Source organism: Podarcis raffonei, chromosome 6, assembly GCF_027172205.1.
Source record: "Podarcis raffonei isolate rPodRaf1 chromosome 6, rPodRaf1.pri, whole genome shotgun sequence".
Lineage (NCBI taxonomy): Eukaryota > Metazoa > Chordata > Lepidosauria > Squamata > Lacertidae > Podarcis > Podarcis raffonei.
In genome coordinates, this window is record NC_070607.1 from 51,942,273 (window position 1) to 51,961,080 (window position 18,808).

Here is an 18,808-nt window from a genome sequence, read left to right on the forward strand (position 1 = left end):
ACTTTCCTTGTTGGGAAGAATTGTAGCAGTAAAGATGAATGTATTGCCAAAAATGCTGTTTCTGTTCCAGACCCTACAGATCGTGGACAGAGTGGAATGTTTTGGAAAGTGGCAGAGGGACATTATGAAGTTTGTCTGGCAGGGCAAAAAGCCCCGAATAAAATTTAAAATATTAACAGATGCAAAGGAAAGAGGGGGTTTTGCCCTGCCGGACTTAAGGTTGTATTATGAAGCTGCATCCCTCTGCTGGCTGAAAGATTGGTTTTTGCTAGAAAACACTGATGTCCTAGATCTGGAAGGGTTCAACAATGCTTTTGGGTGGCATGCATATTTGTGGTACGACAAGGTAAAGTCTCATAAGTTGTTTAAAAACCATATTGTAAGGAAATCTCTGTTTTCTGTCTGGACTAAATACAAGGACTTATTTGAAAACAAGACTCCGAGGTGGTTATCACCGATGGAGGCTAAAGCCACAAAAATACTTAATATGGGGGGTGGCTGGGCAAAATACTGTGAAATAATAGAAAGAGTGGGTGACACTTGGAGGTTGCAGAGCTTTGAAAAATTGAAAGGGAAGGTGCGAGACTGGTTTCACTATGCCCAAATTTTAGAGATCTTTAAAAAAGATAAAAAAATTGGTTTCCAGGTGGAAAAATCAAAATTAGAACTAGAATTACTTGAACCTAAGACGAAAGTGCTTTCAAGAATGTACAACTTGCTGCTTAAATGGAATACTCAAGATGAGACAGTTAAATCAGCCATGATAAAATGGGCACAAGATATTGGATACAACATTATGTTTGAGGACTGGGAAAGGTTATGGACCACCGGTATGAAATTTACGGCATGTAGTGCCTTAAAGGAAAATATTATGAAAATGATGTACAGGTGGTACATGACCCCAGTCAAACTTGCAAAGATATACCATTTGTCTGATAATAAATGTTGGAAATGTAAGGAGGCTGAAGGAACTTTTTACCACCTCTGGTGGACATGCCCGAGGGTGAAGGCCTTCTGGGAAATGATTTATAACGAGTTGAAAAAGGTATTTAAGTATACCTTTCAGAAGAAACCAGAGGCCTTCCTCTTGGGCATTGTGGGCCAGAGGATACCTAAGAAAGACAGAACCTTCTTTCTATATGCAACGACTGCAGCAAGAATTCTCATAGCTAAATACTGGAAGGCACAGGAGCTACCCACACTGGAAGAATGGCACACACAACTGATGGACTATATGCAACTAGCCGAAATGACTGGCAGAATCCGAGACCTGGGAGAAGAGGCTGCGGAAGAGGATTGGAAAAAATTTAAGGACTATTTACAAAAACATTATAAGATATATGAATGTTAAAAATTTGCTAAGGTTTGAGGTAAATATGCTTCAGTATTGAAATTCGGAGTTGATAGAAACAAAGTTAATGATTGAGAAAAGTTTTAATTTCAGAGTGAATAATTAGATGAAAATACAAAAACACAGGAAACAAGGTATTAATTTGCTGTTTATATTTATTATAAAGAATGCAGGGATGGAGGAGATGGGGAAGTCCAGTGGATGATGAAAAAAAAAAAAAAGACTTCGAAAAATGAATTTTTTCTTGTTTAATTTCTTTTTCTTTCTGTAAAACCGCTTTTGTTGTGTTATTGATGATGGATTTAGATTCTGGAAAAAAGCAATAAAAAAATTTATAAAAAAAAAAAAAAACAATTAATCCGGCCCCTGTGGCAGTATATGTTCTGGGGTAAAATCCTCACCAATCCTTACCATTCTTGATGCAGAAGCTTTTCAGCAGTTTTAGGGGTGTTTAAAACAACAGCTTTGGTCTGCCCTCACACATGTTCACTTCATCAAATCTGGCCCTCTGGCACTCCTGATATATTCTATATGCAAATGTAGTCACTTCTGACTAAGTCTCCATTACCTGTAGAAATTCCAGCAAGCATGAGACTCAGTTTAGAGCAATGAGGTTTTCTTCAAACTATATGTACATGAAAACATAAATTAGCAAGGATCTAGAAGCAGACACAGCACCATGCAAACCTCCTACATTTATTAGCATTTGTTGTTTGTTCTTGGGATGAAGCAGCTCTGCTCTGGAAGGTCATTCTGGTTTCCTGTGGCTGTTGTTTTTCATTGCTAAGGCTTCCACCCAGTCAATAAAGTGGAGAGACAATTCTTTCTGAACAGGTAGGAGAAAAGAAGATGCCTATTTCTCTTTCCTTTCTGATTGCTGCAAAATAATTGGTGATGCAGGAAGAGCAGGAGGGTGGGGAAGCAGAGATGGAAAAATAGTGATGTTGTTGCTGGGGAGAGTTTGGTAGACTGGGCTTCTCCTTGGGAAAATAGCAAGCATTTGAGAAGGAAGGTTTTGCTGAATATAATTTTTGGGACCTGAAGGAGTGATTACGAGAAGGGCTGGCAGCCAACAGGCTCTGCAGCCAACTATAGGCAAGATAAAATAAGTGGGGAGAGCAAATGAGTGGTGAAAGGATGTGGAAATGCAGAGGAAAGAAAACATTATCATTTAGCAAGGACTTCAGGGCCAATTTGGAGCTAGTGCTAAGAGGAGAAGGTTGCAGTACAGTAGTTGGAATATAAACCTGAACAGAGCTGAAATGAATTCTCTCCCGCCCTGCTCTTCCCTGCCCCTGGGCAGCAAGTCTCTCCTCTGCAAATACTAGTACCGAATCTTATTCACCCAAGGCTCAGATGGTGACTATATATTTTTGTGTGTGATATCAGTATTTGATTTGACAAGATTTGAAATTTGATTTCTATATTCTATATTTGACTGCTAATTTTGGGTATGAACCCTCTCAATCATGTAAACCAATGGAGTCAGCAATGTCTGCATTGGTTTGCAAAGGGAAGGGAATATTGCACCCCTAGAAGTGGGTGGGGGAGGTTGAAGGGGCAAGGGTCCTTGCTGTAATGGTGGGCCTGGGCCTCCAGCCCCCACTAGCAACGTATTGGCACGTAGCCTTTGCCTGGCTGCAAAAGACCAAAACAGAAGGGGGTTGTCATAGGAAGCTTAGAGGGCACACCAATCAGGAGGCTAAACAAGAACTGAAAAGTACTTATTACACCCAAATACAATGCGGGTGGCGCTGTGGTCTAAACCACAGAGCCTAGGGCTTGCCGGTCGGAAGGTCAGCAGTTCAAATCCCCGCAATGGGGTGAGCTCCCGTTGTTCGGTCCCAGATCCTGCCCACCTAGCAGCTCAAAAGCACATCAAGTGCAAGTAGCTCAAAAGCACATCAAGTGCAAGTAGATAAATAGGTACTGCTCCGACGGAAAGGTAAACGGTGTTTCCATGTGTTGCTCTGGTTCGCCAGAAGTGGCTTAGTCATGACCCAGAAGCTGTCTGTGGACAAACGCCGGCTCCCTCGGCCTATAGAGCGAGATGAGCGTGCAACCCCAGAGTTGCCCACGACTGGACCTAATGGTCAAGGGTACCTTTATCTTTACAACTTGGTTCAGAGGCAAGAGGTGTGACTCTCAGCCATAAGGAGACTTTTTGTAACTCTTTGGTCAGTCCAGTTCCAGATGTGCATTGCACAGAAGAGAAAATACCTCAGGAAAGGAGACTTGTGGCTTTGTGTTCCATCACATCAACCCGCAACAGCATTGTGAGTGATGGCTCTTCAAACACCTGCTTACCAATCCTTACCATTCTTGGTGCAGAAGCTTTGCAGCAGTTTTAGGAGCTTCTTATAAATCCTAATACTAGTGTGAAAGTGTTTTTTTCCAGATTGCACAGGAGAGCTTGAGGCTGTGGTATTTTCCCCGCTCTGCCGGCCAGGCAGCAGTCACTAACACCTAAATGACTTCCAAGAACAATTTGACAGAGACTCTCATCCGCTCTCCCACACATGCATTTCAGGCCCCTTTCGTTTTGTTTGAATGCCCTGCCCCCTGCCCATTTCTGTACCCTCACCTCTTCGCTTAAAAGATGGAGCTGCCTTGAGGCCCTCCTTTTATATATACATGAGCCAGTACCTTTTTATCAACACCGTTTTACCCAGCAGGATCCTGAAAGCAGATGACAGCAACCTAGTAACAATGCAGCACTGCCATGGCAACCGGCTCCGCGCAGGAGGGGTGCAACAGAATCCTTGCTTAAGATGGGACTGAAGACCTTTTTTTTAAAAAAAAAAGTGTCACAGACAGTGACTGTTTAAAAAGGAACACTAAGCAGCTTAAATATTCAGTGATGGGGGGGGGACACCCTCAACCAAGTGCAGAATTATGGCATAACAGGGCTTCCTCATTTGTGAGCATCAGAGGCAATATCAGACATGGAGCAGGCAAATGGTGAGGAGCCAGACACAGGCCTTAGAGCAGAAGGGGCCTGTTTTCCCTGTAGGAAGTAAAATATACGTTGTGTGAACTGTGCTATTGCAAGAGAACCAAATGGCTTTCTAGGAGGATAGTCTGAACAGAAGACAGTTTATCCAAGCAGAAATCCCTGAGAATGAATAAGACGGAACTGCTACCTCTAGTTTGAGGGTCGACAATGTGTTGAGCTCCCACATGTTGTTGGACTACAACTCCCATCGTCCATGCTGGCTGGAGCGGAAGGGAGTTGCAGCCCGACGACATACAATTGGCTACCTCTCCGACAGCATATAAAATAGGGATGGGGAACCTGTGGCTCTCCAGACTTCAAATGCTATTGGACTCTCCATTCAGTCTCAACCGGCTTGGTCAATGGTTTGGGATGTTGGAAATTGGAGTCCAGAACCATCTGGAGGGCCACCTGCTCCCCATCTTTGCCACAGTTCAAGGGCACTGTGTTCCAGCTGGCTGTACTTTCTTTCAGAATATTGCTCCATTCCGTTCGCTCTCTGGTTTTCCATTCCCCTTGCAACATTCAGCATACCATGCCCACTGAGCATGTGCAACACTTAGTTCTCATTGCACCATTCTGAGGTTTCTTTTCTTCCTAGGGATTTTTCTCTACTTCTGCAAACCTTGCGATGTTCCCAAGCCTGCTGGTATATCTCATAGAATGCGATTCTATGGACCCATTCCAGCCAGGCAAAACCACTTGAGGAGGGCATGGAGCAGGGCTGGTGAGATGTGTAGCCTAGGAAGGGCAAAAGGGCCATGGAGCCAGATGTCAGATGAAGAAGCTTGGATGGAGGGTCATATCTGACCGCTGGGCCTGACAGTTGTGGACCTACTTTTGGGGGGCCCATTCACAACCAGCAACAAGGTCTGGCTAACCACTGATATCTTCTTCAATGGGGTTGTTCCACAACAGACCACCACAAATTTTCCACGAATTTCCGTTTTTGGGTATTCACTTAAGTACTTTTGTGGACTCACTGTTATTTCTCTAGGGTTTTTACCTCTGTTAAAAGGGGAAAACAATTACATTAGTCACAGTAGAACAGCCAACATACCGTAACGCCAACATACCTTTACAACATCTGTGCTACCAACTCAAATTTGGGGATTGTTAAAATAAATACCAAAAAATAAATAAATCAATTTGAGTCATGTGACTCAATTTGTGTCTGCTCAACTCCAACATTTTAAGCAATGTGGACTAAAGTCTCTTCTGGATCCCTCTGGGATTGGGTCCCTGAAGCTTCTCAAGCTTCATTAGTTTCAAAGTAGTTCAGTCCCTGGGGCCTGAATTTTCCCCACACTTGGGCTACAGTAATATACATGTGTACTGTAGTTTGGTCCTCAAACGTAGAGCAAGCATAGGTTTAAATGTTGGTGGAGCAGTAGCTGCTACTTGCAACAAGTTCCACTGCCTTGTCCATGTTACACTGAATATTTAACAAAAGAGCTACTCTTGATAGTCACAAGGGGATGCTGACAGTCTCATACACACCCTAACCTGTTCATGCAGCCAGAATCTCAGTGGTGCTTAAGGATACACCAAATAAATTCCCCGTGCTGTCTCATGCTGATGCTCCCTTCCCAGCAGGTTACACTGCAGTTCAGATTAGTTGTCTTCTAATACTCTGGATTCATCTGCTCCATGTAAAACCAGCCAACTTTCACATCCCAGTCAAGGGTAGCATATTTCCGTGTTTTTGATCACCAGGGGGATTAGCTGAGGGGTTGGGATGGAGAGCAATGTACTAACTCTTCCTCCTGTAATTTCTGGTCCCTGTTAACTTTACATAATCCATCCTCTAATCCTGCCTGCTGAGCTGCACTTTCTCCTTATCTGTCACTAGCCACACACACACACACACAGAGAGAGAGAGAGAGAGAGAGAGAGAGCGCAGAATACCTATTTTGTTGCCAAAAATGTAGCATACAGGAATAAGGATTCCTGTACAGAGATAAAGAAAAATATTTTAATACCTGCTGAACATCCTTTTCCCTACCCCGATCTTTTCACCTGAAAACAGTATTAAAAGAGAATGTCTTTCATTTCACCCACTTACACTCCTGAAATTGAATTAAAACTTGGGCCAAAGGGGTGAACCCTGAAGGATGCCTAACATGGAATTTAGACTGAAATGTGACTCCCAATATTGTGGATATTTTTTTATTATTGTGTTGTTGTTGTTGTTTTAAATGGTGGTTGGCAGCAGGCTGGCCAAGATCCACCGTTGGCTCAGCCCATCTATTTATTCTCCACACCAGTAAAAATGTCCCATGCAGCTGAGCTGTGGATGATGGAACTGACTCTGAGGAGGGAGGATAAAAAGGCAGTGCCTTCTCTCAGTGCTCTGAAACTTTAGCATGTCAGGGATGGCAATGCACAGGTCCCCTGGAGAGGCACAGCAGTTCTCCTCTTATCCCAACTCTCTGGCAGATTCTTTTGCTCCAGCTGAGTGGTGATCAGGGAGATAATTATCTCACTGTTATTTATTCTGTGCACTAATCAGGAGCCTGCTGATAACATAACACGATGAACAACAGGCAGAGCTAGACTCCCAGGGGTTTCCTTTGGTATCCAAACAGCTTAGAAAGCAGGAAAAGATCTACGGGGCTGGGATCCAAACCCAAAGCTTGGGGAGGAGGGGTAAACAGTCTGGGCTCTGAAGATAATGTGCCCTCCTATTCCTAAAGCTTCCCAGATGGCACCCCCTGTGCATTTCCCCCCCCCCTCAAACAGGGATGGATTTAGTCAATATAGATGAATGGCTTTCTCATCTCAGTTTGTTCTGCTTCACTGGAGGCAAATCCTCGCATTCAGGGCAGGCCTTAGAGAAAGTGACATTTATTAGACTGCAGAGAAGGGTGACCTTGAGAGCGGAGGAGAGATAAAGGGGTGGGGGGAGGAGAGAAAAGGAAAGGATGGATTGTAGATGAATCCAGAGGAGGAGGAGGGAATAGAAATGGGGTGTGTGCAGAGCCCCAAAGGAGGATGTGCCAGGGAAAGAAGAAGGGTGGCGTCTGTGTAAAACGAAAGAGACGGAGAAGTGCAAGAGACAGTGAGCGAGAAAATATAGAGCAAGGGCAAGGAAAGTGCAGGGAGAGAAAAGCAGGAGGAGAAGGGAGTGGTGTGAAAAGCAGGAGAAGGAATATTGGGGTGTGTGGAAGAGAAGAAGCCAAAGAAGAAATTATGGGAGGAGAACTGGAGGCCATCTCCTGGAAAGGAGGACACAAAGGTCTGAAGGAGACAAGGGCTTGCGGGACCCCAAAGTTCTACCAAAGCTTTTAAACAGGAAAAAGCCCTCTATACTGGGATGATTCACACAGTAGTATTTCTTGACCAAATAAAAACAGTATCAATGGATCTCCCATCCTACTTCGGTACCTTGAACCTGTGCTAAGCATCCTACGTAAGTACACAAAAAGAGCCCTGCTGGATCAGGCTGAAGGCGCATGTAGTGCAACATCCTGCTCTCGCAGTGATCAACCAGATGCTTCTGGGAAGCTCTGAAGCAAGTCCTGAGTGCAACCACACTTTCCTCTCTTAGGATTCTGAGCAACTGGTATTCAGAGGCTACATTGCCTTCAGCATGGAGGTCATTGGGGCACAAAGCCACTGATAGCTTCATGCATTTATCTGGTTGGCTGGCCTCTGTCTGTCTCAGGAGCCAGTGGAGGAGTGCGCCTCCAAGCTGTTGGAGGTTTTAGCGACTTCTGAAGCTGTAGGGACTGATACAGGAGAGAGATGTTTTGTTGCAGCTGGGGCAGATGAAGGCATCTGGTTGTGTTGCTGGAGATGCACCATGGTATTTCTTCTCTCTGCCCTCTTCCTAGGGGGCATTTCTTCTCTGGTCACTGCTATGGATACACAACTTGACTGCCGGACTCCAGGCATTGCGGTCATCTGCAAGGAATACCCACATGGCAGGGCTGATCTTGCCAGCCTTCTTGTCACATTGGCAGGCATCTTTGTGGCGCAGAGTTGGTCAGCCAATTGGCCTGGTGCCAGAAGCTAGCTCCCCATAGAGCATGTCCTTGGGGATCCTGCCATTTGTCTAATCCTCTTTTAAAGCCCTTGGTGTCCATCTACTTCTTGCGGCAGCAAATTCCACAGCTTAACTATGGGCTGTAAGAAGAATTACAGTGGTACCTCAGGTTACAGACGCTTCAGGTTACAGACATTTCAGGTTACAGACTCTGCTAACCCAGAAAGAGTACCTCGGGTTAAGAACTTTGCTTCAGGATGAGAAGAGAAATCGTGCAGCGGCAGCAGGAGGCCCCATTAGCTAAAGTGGTACCTCAGGTTAAAAACAGTTTCAGCTTAAGAACTGACCTCCAGAACGAATTAAGTTCTTAACCAGAGGTACCACTGTACTTTCTTTTCTTCCAGCATTCTGCTTCATAGATGGCTCCAAGCTCATGGGAAGAAATACTTCTCTTTCCACTTTCTCCGCAATCTTATACACCTCCATCATGTGCCCCCATCACCCTTTTTCTAAATGTAAAAGCCCAAAGTGTTACAACCTTTCCTCATAGGGAAATTGTTTCATCCCTTGGATCATGGTTATTGGCCTTCTCTGAACCTTTTCCAGCTCTGTAATGTTCTTTTTGAGGTGAGGCAACCAGAACTGTAAAACAAATGGCCTCAAGTCTGAGCTCTGTTGGGGCAAATAATTTGTTTTCAAGTGGCTCAAGCTTTATTGAAACACTCTTGCTAAAATCTTTGCCTACAATTCCTTTATGTTTTGCCAACATCCTCCTGGGTCTCCTAAACCTCAGAACCACCCTGGAGGCTTTGCTCATAAAACTTTGCAGGCCTTAAGTCATCAGAATGATTCAGCTGGAAGCACAAAATCAATCGGCAGATTTTGTGTTATTTGGCAAGTGTCCTGTCGTGGCAATGGGGACTGTGGGTTGCAGGAGGAGGGGGTTATGGTACTGGGGGCTTATGTATGGTTCGTTCAAATGGTGTGCTTTCTTTCAGCTTGGATATCTTTTTTCGTCATTCACCAAAACCTCTTTCTCATCTTTCTGCTGCCTTACTTCTCTCCCCTCTCATTTTGGACTAAAGAACTTCGGGAAGATTTGCAGCTAAAAAGAGGACAGAGAACCAAGGAATAGAGCAACTTCCAGGGGAAAACAGGAAGAGAAAGGCAGAGGTAAAGGAAGGTAAAGATTACCAGCAGGTGCACATAAGGGGATGCTCAGCAGACAAGAGTGTCTGCTAATATCATGTGGATCACTTTATGTGAATGAGCAGCTGTGCTCTTCATTCTCCTGCTGTCTGTTCTCAGGCTCCAAACATCTGGTCTCAGAAGATTCACTGTTCATTCACAGCTGTGTGCATGCTGCATGGCACTTTAGTACGGTCAGAGTAACTGCACAGCTGCTGTGAAGGTTCCACTGCTCTGATAGAAATTTAATATCCAGCACAGTTTGTGTTGTCCTTCTTTACCCCATCATGAGTGCCAGGAGCTCTCTGATAACCTGATAGACTGAAACTCTATGTAATATCACTAACTGCTCCTAGAAGATCTCCTAGTGATCCCATCATTGTCTTGGGTTCAAGAAAGCGGTATTTGTTTACCTAGAATCATAGAAGCGAGTTGGAAGGGGCTACGAGTGTCACCTAGTCCAACCCCCTGTGCAATGCAGGAATCTTTTGCCCAATATGGGACTGGAATCCACAACCCAGAGATTTAAGAGTCTAATATCCTATTGTCTATGCAATGCTAACAAAAACAACAACAATTTATTATTCATACCCCACCCATCTGGCTGGGTTTCCCCAGCCACTCTGGGCGGCTCCCAACAGAATATTAAAAATGTGATAAAACATCAAACATTAAAAATTTCCCTAAACAGGGTTGCCTTCAGATGTCTTCTAAAAGTCAGATTGTTGCTTATTTCCTTTGCATCTGGTGGGAGGGCGTTCCACAGAGCAGGCGCCACCACTGAGGAGGCCCTCTGCCTGGTTCCCTGTAACCTCACTTCTCGCAGTGAGGGAACCGCCAGAAGGCCCTCAGCACGGGACCTCAGTGTCCGGGCTGAACGATGGGGGTGGAGATGCTCCTTCAGGTATTCTGGGCCAAAGTTGTTACATACAATAGTTCTATATCTCTTATTAACAGAAAGTTTGCTGCGTGGTTCACACATAAAAGTGTGGCTTATTGTGTAAGAACCACTCACGTTGCTTGTTCAGATGATTACTAGTGAACTGGATTTTTGGAACTTCCAGTCAATAATTCCCAGGACACAGCATGCGCACACAGGCAGGCATTAGCAATTACTCTTAATGTGATTCAGTCTTCAGCCCTCTAGTGCAGGGGAACCACTTCAATTATCTTTCAGCCGGGTGTTTCATTTAAGAAGATTATTTCATGGTATGCACAGCGGCACCAGTAGGTGGCATGCACATATATGCACATTTATCCGTTTAGCAGATTTATCCAGCAGTGGGTCATCAGAGCATCACCACCAGCTGTCTGTTGGACGGTGTGAGCTTGTTTAATTCCTCAGTCAGACACTCCATTGCAAAAGTCTACAAGGGACAGCAAAGATTAGCAAGGATTTCATACAGGGAATCATCGGTCAACAGATGTGCTTCCTTATTAAAATATTTTTGGGAGTCCGTTGGAGTGATTAGAATGAAGATAATCACCACCCAGTGTGAAGGACAAGCTGGGGCATTAGACTATGGCAATTTAAATACCCGTCTTTTACAGAGACTGGGAATCTATGGTTCTCTCACCACTCTCTGCTCAATCTCCCATAATGGAACTATCGATTTATATATATATATGATTTAAATGTGCAACAGGAGATAGTACTACAAAGGTTTTGAGAATCTACTAATAATTTTCCTATTTAGAAGGGGGAGAAGCTATACAGTGGTACCTCTGGTTAAGAACTTAATTCATTCTGGAGGTCCGTTCTTAAGCTGAAACTGTTCTTAACCTGAGGTACCACTTTAGCTAATGGGGTCTCCCACTGTCGCTGCACGATTTCTGTTCTCATCCTGAAGTAAAGTTCTTAACCCAAGGTAATATTTCTGGGTTAGCGGAGTCTGTAACCTGAAGCATTTGTAACCCGAAGCATTTGTACATGCTGTACATGCAAAAACCTCTGTAGCAGATGCTGGGAGGAATTATTACAATATCATAAGAACAGAAGGAGAGCCTCCTGGATCAGGCCGATGTCCCATCTAAGTCCAGTTCTTACAGTGACCAACCACCATATGTCTGGTGATAGGACCATGTTAGCTGCAGCCTTAATCTCAGTAACCTGGGCGTAAACCCCGCTGAATTCAGTAGGATTTACTTCTGAGTAGATGTAGCTAGGATGGGCCACACCCATGACAATGACAGGAGCTTCCTAAAATGTCCCCTTCCAAAGAGTGCCAAGGATTTTGATTTTTAAAGATTTTCTAAGAGACAACACCCAATATTGACACCAGACATTGTATATTGGAGGCTCTAAACATGGCAGCCTCCAACTATAGGCAGAGTCAAGCACCAGTGCAGCTTCCATAGTAAAACACCAGCAGGAAAACACATCTGTGGGGAGGAGACAGTGAGGTGACTGGCGGCAGCAGCCGCACCACACCACATGGGGCTCTGAGGGCGGCAGTACCAGGCAGGGCCCCAACTTGGTGCTGGATAAGGTCCCATTGGTAACACCATGACAATAGCCACTAAAGCATGGGTAGGCAAACTAAGGCCTGGGGGCCGGATCTGGCCCAATCGCCTTCTAAATTGAACCCATGGATGGTCCGGGAATCAGCGTGTTTTTACATGAGTAGAATGTGTCCTTTTATTTAAAACGCATCTCTGGGTTATTTGTGGGGCATAGAAATTTGTTCATTCCCCCCCCCCAATATAGTCTGGCCCCCCACGAGGTCTGAGGAACAGTGGACCGGCCCCCTGCTGAAAAAGTTTGCTGACCCCTGCACTAAAGTCTGGCACCAAGCCTAACATCCACCATGAAGTCTGTCACTCTCTTTCTCTATTCGCCTTTTATAGGGCTTGCTTGCAAAACAACTTCTATTTGACCTCCAGATCACCAGGCTGGTATATTTGCTTTATCCGTGTGGTTTATTTTGTTCTTTGCAGATTTTTTTGTAATTGTTTCATTTTTCTTGTACACTGCTCTAGGCAAACTGGAAAGGTGACCAATAAATTACTTTTAACAAATGCGTGATGAATAATAAATGCTGATGAAGGTTTCGTATGTGGTACAAGATAGGGCACCTGCTCTTTGCCTACTAGCGCTTGTATTAAATTCAGTTCAGAAGCTGTGGCAGCGAAAATTATTATGGTGAAGACCTGTCAGTTCCTGAGCTGGAATGGGAAGTCTCGATGTAATGAGAGGGAGGCCATTTCGCACTCTGCGCTTAAGTGTTTTTTGTTTTGTTTTGTTTTGCATTTTCAGCATCTGTAAATCAAATGAAGGAGCCTGGTTGACAAGAGCATTCCATTTTAAAATAGTTCACTTCTCCCTTCTGTACCTTCTTAACAATATTCAGCCTTCATGACACATTCCAGACTAGAAAGGCATTCTCAAGAGTTATTTGTGAAAACACCCGGTGAGATAACACATATCTTCCTTCCTGCTATACAAATCCTGATGCTTTCAAGAGATGCTAAAGGCTGGTTTACACATTGCATTTGAGTACACACATTTACCACTGTACAACACCACTGTGTGCCACTGTAGGCAATTCCACCACAGGCAGGAGGATCACACATGACACTTGTGGTTGTGGTTGTTGTCGCTCTGTGTTTGTTGTTTTGCATGTCCGAAGGGACACATTTTGTACATGTATGTTGAAAAGACACAAAGTGAGAGGCAGGCCTTGCAACACCTTTTGGTCTCAAAACTACCCCCCCCCCAAACACACCCTGGATTTGCTGAGAGGGATAAAAAGTAGGCAAACACCATTTTAAATTGAATGCTCCCCTTATTGGCTTATATAGTGTTATGTGCCCAGGGCTTTGCAGTTTAAGCAAAAAACTGAAGAAAAGGGACAGGTCTGTAGCCCACAGACCTGGCAGCCCGAGGTCTGACAATGTAAAAAAAGAACAGAAGGACTGAAAGGCAAAGATAGCAGCAAGGGATGAATGTAACTACAGATACGCTTTCTATTGTAGCTTGAAATGAAGAAATTACAGCCAATGTTAAGGTTTAGATTTGAATTGTAAATGTGGCATGCAAATCCACTTTAAGCATCACTTGCAAAAACAGCCTTAACCCTTTCTCTCACCTCATCCTTATGCTTGCCTGTTATCTAGGAAGAAAATTCCAGGCATGTTTTAAATTATTTAGAAATAAGTGAAGCCCCAGTTTGGATGGGGTAGTATTCCCCCTTAAAAGCAGATTTACTGCTTGGGGCAACTCTTGTATTGAATACTAGTGCAACCACTAGGGGCCAAGGTCCATTCAGACCCCCCCCCCCAATAAAAATATTTGAAGGGGCTGGCCCTCTCAAAGTTGATGGACATTGCCATTCAAATGGTGTGCATACACCATGTCATGTGATCAATTATGCAGAGCGGGGCTTACCTCCTCCCCATTTTTTTTATTCAAGTGTCATGCCTGCTTCTTGAATGCCTGCACGAAGCTTCTGCAGCCAATCGAAACCTGCGTTGGACGTTCAGGTTCCAAAGAACATTCGCAAACCGGAACACTCACCTCCGGGTTTGCGGTGTTCGGGAGCCAAAACATTCGACGCTCAAGGTATTTGACTTCCAAGGTATAACTGTACCTTGGATTCTTCCCACAAACCGGAGCAAGATTGCACTGCTCTGGTTCTCCAGAAGCAGCTTAGTCATGCTGGCCACAGGACCTGGAAGCTTCCTGCGGACAAACGCCGGCTCCCTCGGCCAGTAAAGCGAGATGAGCACCGCAACCCCAGAGTCCTTGTGGACTGGACTAAGTCAGGGGTCCCTTTACCTTTACCTTAAGTGCAATATACAATGTGACACTAGATGGTGATAGTGCGCCTTATGGAAAATTCAATGTATTTTTAAAAACGCTTTTAAAACAAGCCTTTTCAAAACGGTTTTTATATGTGTGTAGATTCCACCCCGGTAATTCCACGTTACGCGTCGCAGCGCAGGCTTCCTGCGCTCCTGCAGCATCAATAGCTTGATCTCCTGCCGGGGGTTTCTTCGCTACCAATTCGCCGGTTAAAAGCCGGCCCCACTTCCTTGGTTGGGTAGCTCGCCTCCAACCCTTCGAACTCGCGCTTCCAGAGGCAGCATCTAAGCCGGACTGGAGGTGCGCTTCCCCATTCCTGCATTTCCCCCCACCGTCCACCCTCAATAAATATCATGTTTCTCAAAACAGTATCATCGCATGATTCAAACGACTCTGCAGCGGCTTTCTTTTCTGGAGGAGGAGGCAGAAGCAGCATCCCTTCCTCTAGCGCGCAGACGCGGCCTTGGCGAGGGGAGCGCTGGCTGCTCTCGCTCGTCATCTCTCCAGCGCCTGCCAAGGAGAGGTTTCCAAGCGGACCTCGGGGCCAGCAACGAAGGCGGCGAGGACCCGGCGGCACCTTTCCAACTGGCCTCCCCTCGCAGATCTAGGGTGCACATCACCGGCACCCCCCCAAAACACACAGCTCCTTGCACGTTGCTATAGAGAGAGGGGTGTGTGCGTGTAGCAGGGGGCAGCAATCTTCTCCAGTAACTGTGTCTCGCGGGGCCAAGCCTCCTCTGCTGACAGGCTGTGGGTGGGTGTGAGTGTGCCAGGAGCTGGTGTACAGGAGGAGCATCGCAGGCTCTCATTGGACGCGCGCGCAGCCAGCCAGCCAGCCTCCCTCCCTCCCTCCTTGCACTCCAGCAGCCTGGCTGAGCCTTGGCTGGTGCTCCTGCTCGTCGGGCTTTCCACTTCACTGCCGATCCTCCCCGCACCGGAAGCCTGAGGCTCCGCCTTCCTCGGCATCCAGCACCGGGAAAAGCCCCCCTGGGCACTTCCAGCGGGAAGCGCAGCACTACGCCCGGCTGGGCAACCCCCTCCTCGCCACTTGGCGGCGGCGGGGCTGCGCGGGTTCCGTCCAGAGCAGCGGCTGCTTCGCCTTCCGACCCGATCGCGCCCTCGTCGGGCAGGAGAGGCCCCCGCGAGCCGGGATGGGCTGAGCGCCCGGGGAAGAAGCAGCCGAGAGGAGCTCGTGGGCCGGCGAACAAGTGAGTGGCCGGCCGGCTGGTTGGTTGGTTGGCGCTGCTGCTCGGGGAGGCTGTGCGCTTGGTGCAATGCAACACCGCGTGGCCGCCTGCAGGGCTCCGCGGCGGACATGCTGAGCAGGGGAGGAGCCGGCGGGAAAGCGCCAGGCGAGCTCGGCGGCTCCGCAGCAGGGCTGGAGGGAGCGGGCGCCGCCAGCTCGGCCTTCGCCTTCCGCAGCAGGTGGATCCCGCAGGCGCGGCTCCGGGGATGAGCCCCGCGGGCGCGCCGCCTCCTGTCGCCCCGGTCAGCACGCACTCGCCGCCGCCGCCAGGGTCGGACCCTGCGCTCCCCCCGATGGTTCCCGCCCGCCTGCTTCTCTGTAACAGGGACGTGACCTTCCCTGGCTGAGCCTGACGATGTGGGGTCAGGATGCCTCGGTGCCCCGACGTCGCCTGGCGCAACCTTGCAGGGGCGCTCCTTGGCTGCTGGCGCTGCTGCTGAGCTTGGCCCTTGCCCGGAAAGGGGGCTCGGCGGCACACTGCCCCAGCAAATGCGTCTGCGCCAGCAATATCATCAGCTGCTCCAAGGCCAACCTGAGTGTCTTCCCCCATCCCCTTCCCTCGTACGCGGCTACCCTGGACTTCAGCTACAACCAGCTGACGCGCCTGCGGGCGGAGTGGGCGCCTTCTCCGCTACACCACCTGCAATCCCTGTTCCTCAGCCACAACGGCCTTTCCTTCATCTCCACGGAGGCCTTCACCAATGTCCCTCACCTCAAGTACCTGGACCTCTCCTCCAATAACATCCAGGAGCTGGGGGAGAACCACTTCAGCCACCTGGTGAAGCTGGAGGTGCTGCTGCTCTACAGCAACAAGATCTCCAAGATTGACCGGACGGCTTTTGAAGAGATGACCAAGCTCCAGAAGTTGTACCTGAGCCATAACGCCATCAGCCGCTTTCCCCATGAGCTGCTGAAGAAGGATGAGGGGGGCTTCCCAGAGCTGGCCTTGCTGGACCTCTCTTGCAACAAGATCAAGGATATTTCCGTGGACGAGGTGAACAAGCTCCCGGCCTGGGTGAAGAACGGCCTCTACGTCCACGGCAACCCCCTCACCTGCCAGTGCTCACTCTACAACCTCTTCACCCACTGGCAGAAGCGGCAGCTGAGCTCCGCCACGGACTTCAAGGAGGAGCTCAAGTGCTTCCTCCAGAAAGACAGCAAAAGCATCAAAATCTCCAGCCTCAGCGGCCCAGGGGGCTTGAACTGCAGCGAGTTCAAGGAGCAAGTGCTGGAGGTCCATCGCGGGGAAGAGGTGATCATCAACTGCGACACGAGGCAGCGAGGGGTGGTGATCAGAGAGTGGCTGACCCCCCGCTACGAGCGTGTCCCCCAGGAGGGCGACAACAGCTCCATGACCATGCTGACCAACGGGAGCCTTCAGATCAAAAACATCAGCGTGGAGGACATGGGTCCATATACCTGCTATGCGGTCAGCCAGGTGTTCAACGAGACCCTCTATGTGCACGTCACGGTCCACAACTACTCCTTGCACGGGACCCCGGACACCCTCAACACCGCCTACACCACGCTGGTGGGCTGCATCCTGAGCGTCATCCTCGTGCTCATCTACCTTTACCTGACCCCCTGCCGCTGCTGCTGCCGCAACGGCGAGAAGCAGGCCAGCCAGTGCGAGGACAGCATCAACTCCTTGGTGCTCAGCACCACGCCCAACCACAACACCGGCGGGGGCAAGGAAGGGCTGAACCGGCACATGGCGCCTGGCAACGCGCAAGGCCAGAATGGCAAATGCAAAGCCAACAGCTCCCCCAAGCAGGCGGCCAAAGGGTCCCAGAAGGCAGAGCGGAAGATGTCGGATGCGGACTCTGTCAGTTCTGTCTTCTCCGACACGCCCATTGTGGGGGCCTCGCAGGGTGAAGGCGGGAGAGGATCCGGCAGGGATAAGGCAGGGGCTGAATTAGTGGGGCTGCTGTGATCGTTCTGGCACTGGGAAACAAGACGGAGGATGCAGCCACATCCCTTAAGGCATAACACTATTCTCTGGTACTGTTCTCCGACCTGCCACAGTATGTCATGGCGTTGCTTTGTTACTTTCCTCCTGTCGAGCCCACAGTCCAGTGTCGAAAACCTTGATCTCCCAATTTTGCTCTTGAAGCACAGTCTTTCCTCAGCCCTCCGTTTCTTTGGAATGACATGGTTTTCTCAGATCACCCTCATGGGAACCTTGGTGAGCATCTCAGCCACAGGCAAAAGGGTCCAGCAGACTTCACTAGGTTTTCCTGCATCCTGCTGTCGCTTTTGCTTACTTTTCCTGGGTGGGACTTTCCTCCCAAGTCTCTGTGCAGGTATGAATACCAGAAGAGCAGCCCCGGCTGATCCGCTGCAGCAGAAATGGCAGTGTCACCTTCAGAGACTTAACAATATTAGGGTGGCATAAGCTTCCGTAGGTGGCAGCCTGCTCCATCGGATGTTACAAAGTGGGCCTAGAAACCAAGGTTTTTGTTTGCCTTCATGCAAATTAAATCACATTCATCTCCACAGTAGCTCCAGAGATGGCAGTAACCCCAATCAGCCACGGTATTGTGGGAGTGGGGTGGGGGAAGTTGACTTTTTTAAAATGGCTCAATAATATTTTTTTTATATATCTATATCTATATATATATATAAACTCTTGCTACAAACATTTATTTATTTATTTATTTATTTTTACAGAAAAGGGAGGTTCCCACCATTGCCAGGCTTTTTCAGGACGTAATTCAAATAATTTTTCTAGTAAGCAGGCAGACCTGTTTTGGAAACCTCTGCTCTCCCTTTTTCCTTTTTTTCTTTTGGTGGGACTATGACAGAGATAAAAACTGAATTTTTAAAGAAACATAGTAGAGAGGAGAGGTTAGTTACGCAGTCTTTCTTCATTAGGAAGCTCTTGTTAAAACATAAAAGGAGCTAAACCCAAACATTTTAACCTTCGTGGCACCAAAATGCAAGAAGGGAACCAACAGCCTTGGGAGCTGGCAAGGTGGGATTCCACATCCCCACTCATCCGAAACCCATCCTGCTTGCTCCAAGACGCAGCAGAAACAAGAACGTTGGTGTGGCATGTCCCAGATCTCCTGCTTTCCCCTCTCCACAGCCTGCTTGGCAGATTCCCATTACTGTGGCCACCCAATCGGTCAAGCTGGGGGTCCAGAGCACAGCTCTCCATCCTTGCAAAACTTCAGCAGATTTGGAGACTGTAGGAGGCTATCTAGATATTGGAAATCCCAAAGCCATTGGGGAGC

The 18,808-nt window shown here is 47.6% G+C and overlaps 1 protein-coding gene across 1 annotated transcript; it reads left to right on the forward strand.

The window, feature by feature from the left end:
* Positions 1-15,158: 15,158 nt before the first annotated feature.
* Positions 15,159-18,213, forward strand: AMIGO1 (adhesion molecule with Ig like domain 1). Its single transcript, XM_053392842.1, has one exon. It carries the CDS (start codon positions 15,928-15,930, stop codon positions 17,503-17,505), a length of 1,578 nt encoding a protein of 525 aa, XP_053248817.1. The 5' UTR covers positions 15,159-15,927; the 3' UTR covers positions 17,506-18,213.
* Positions 18,214-18,808: the final 595 nt, after the last annotated feature.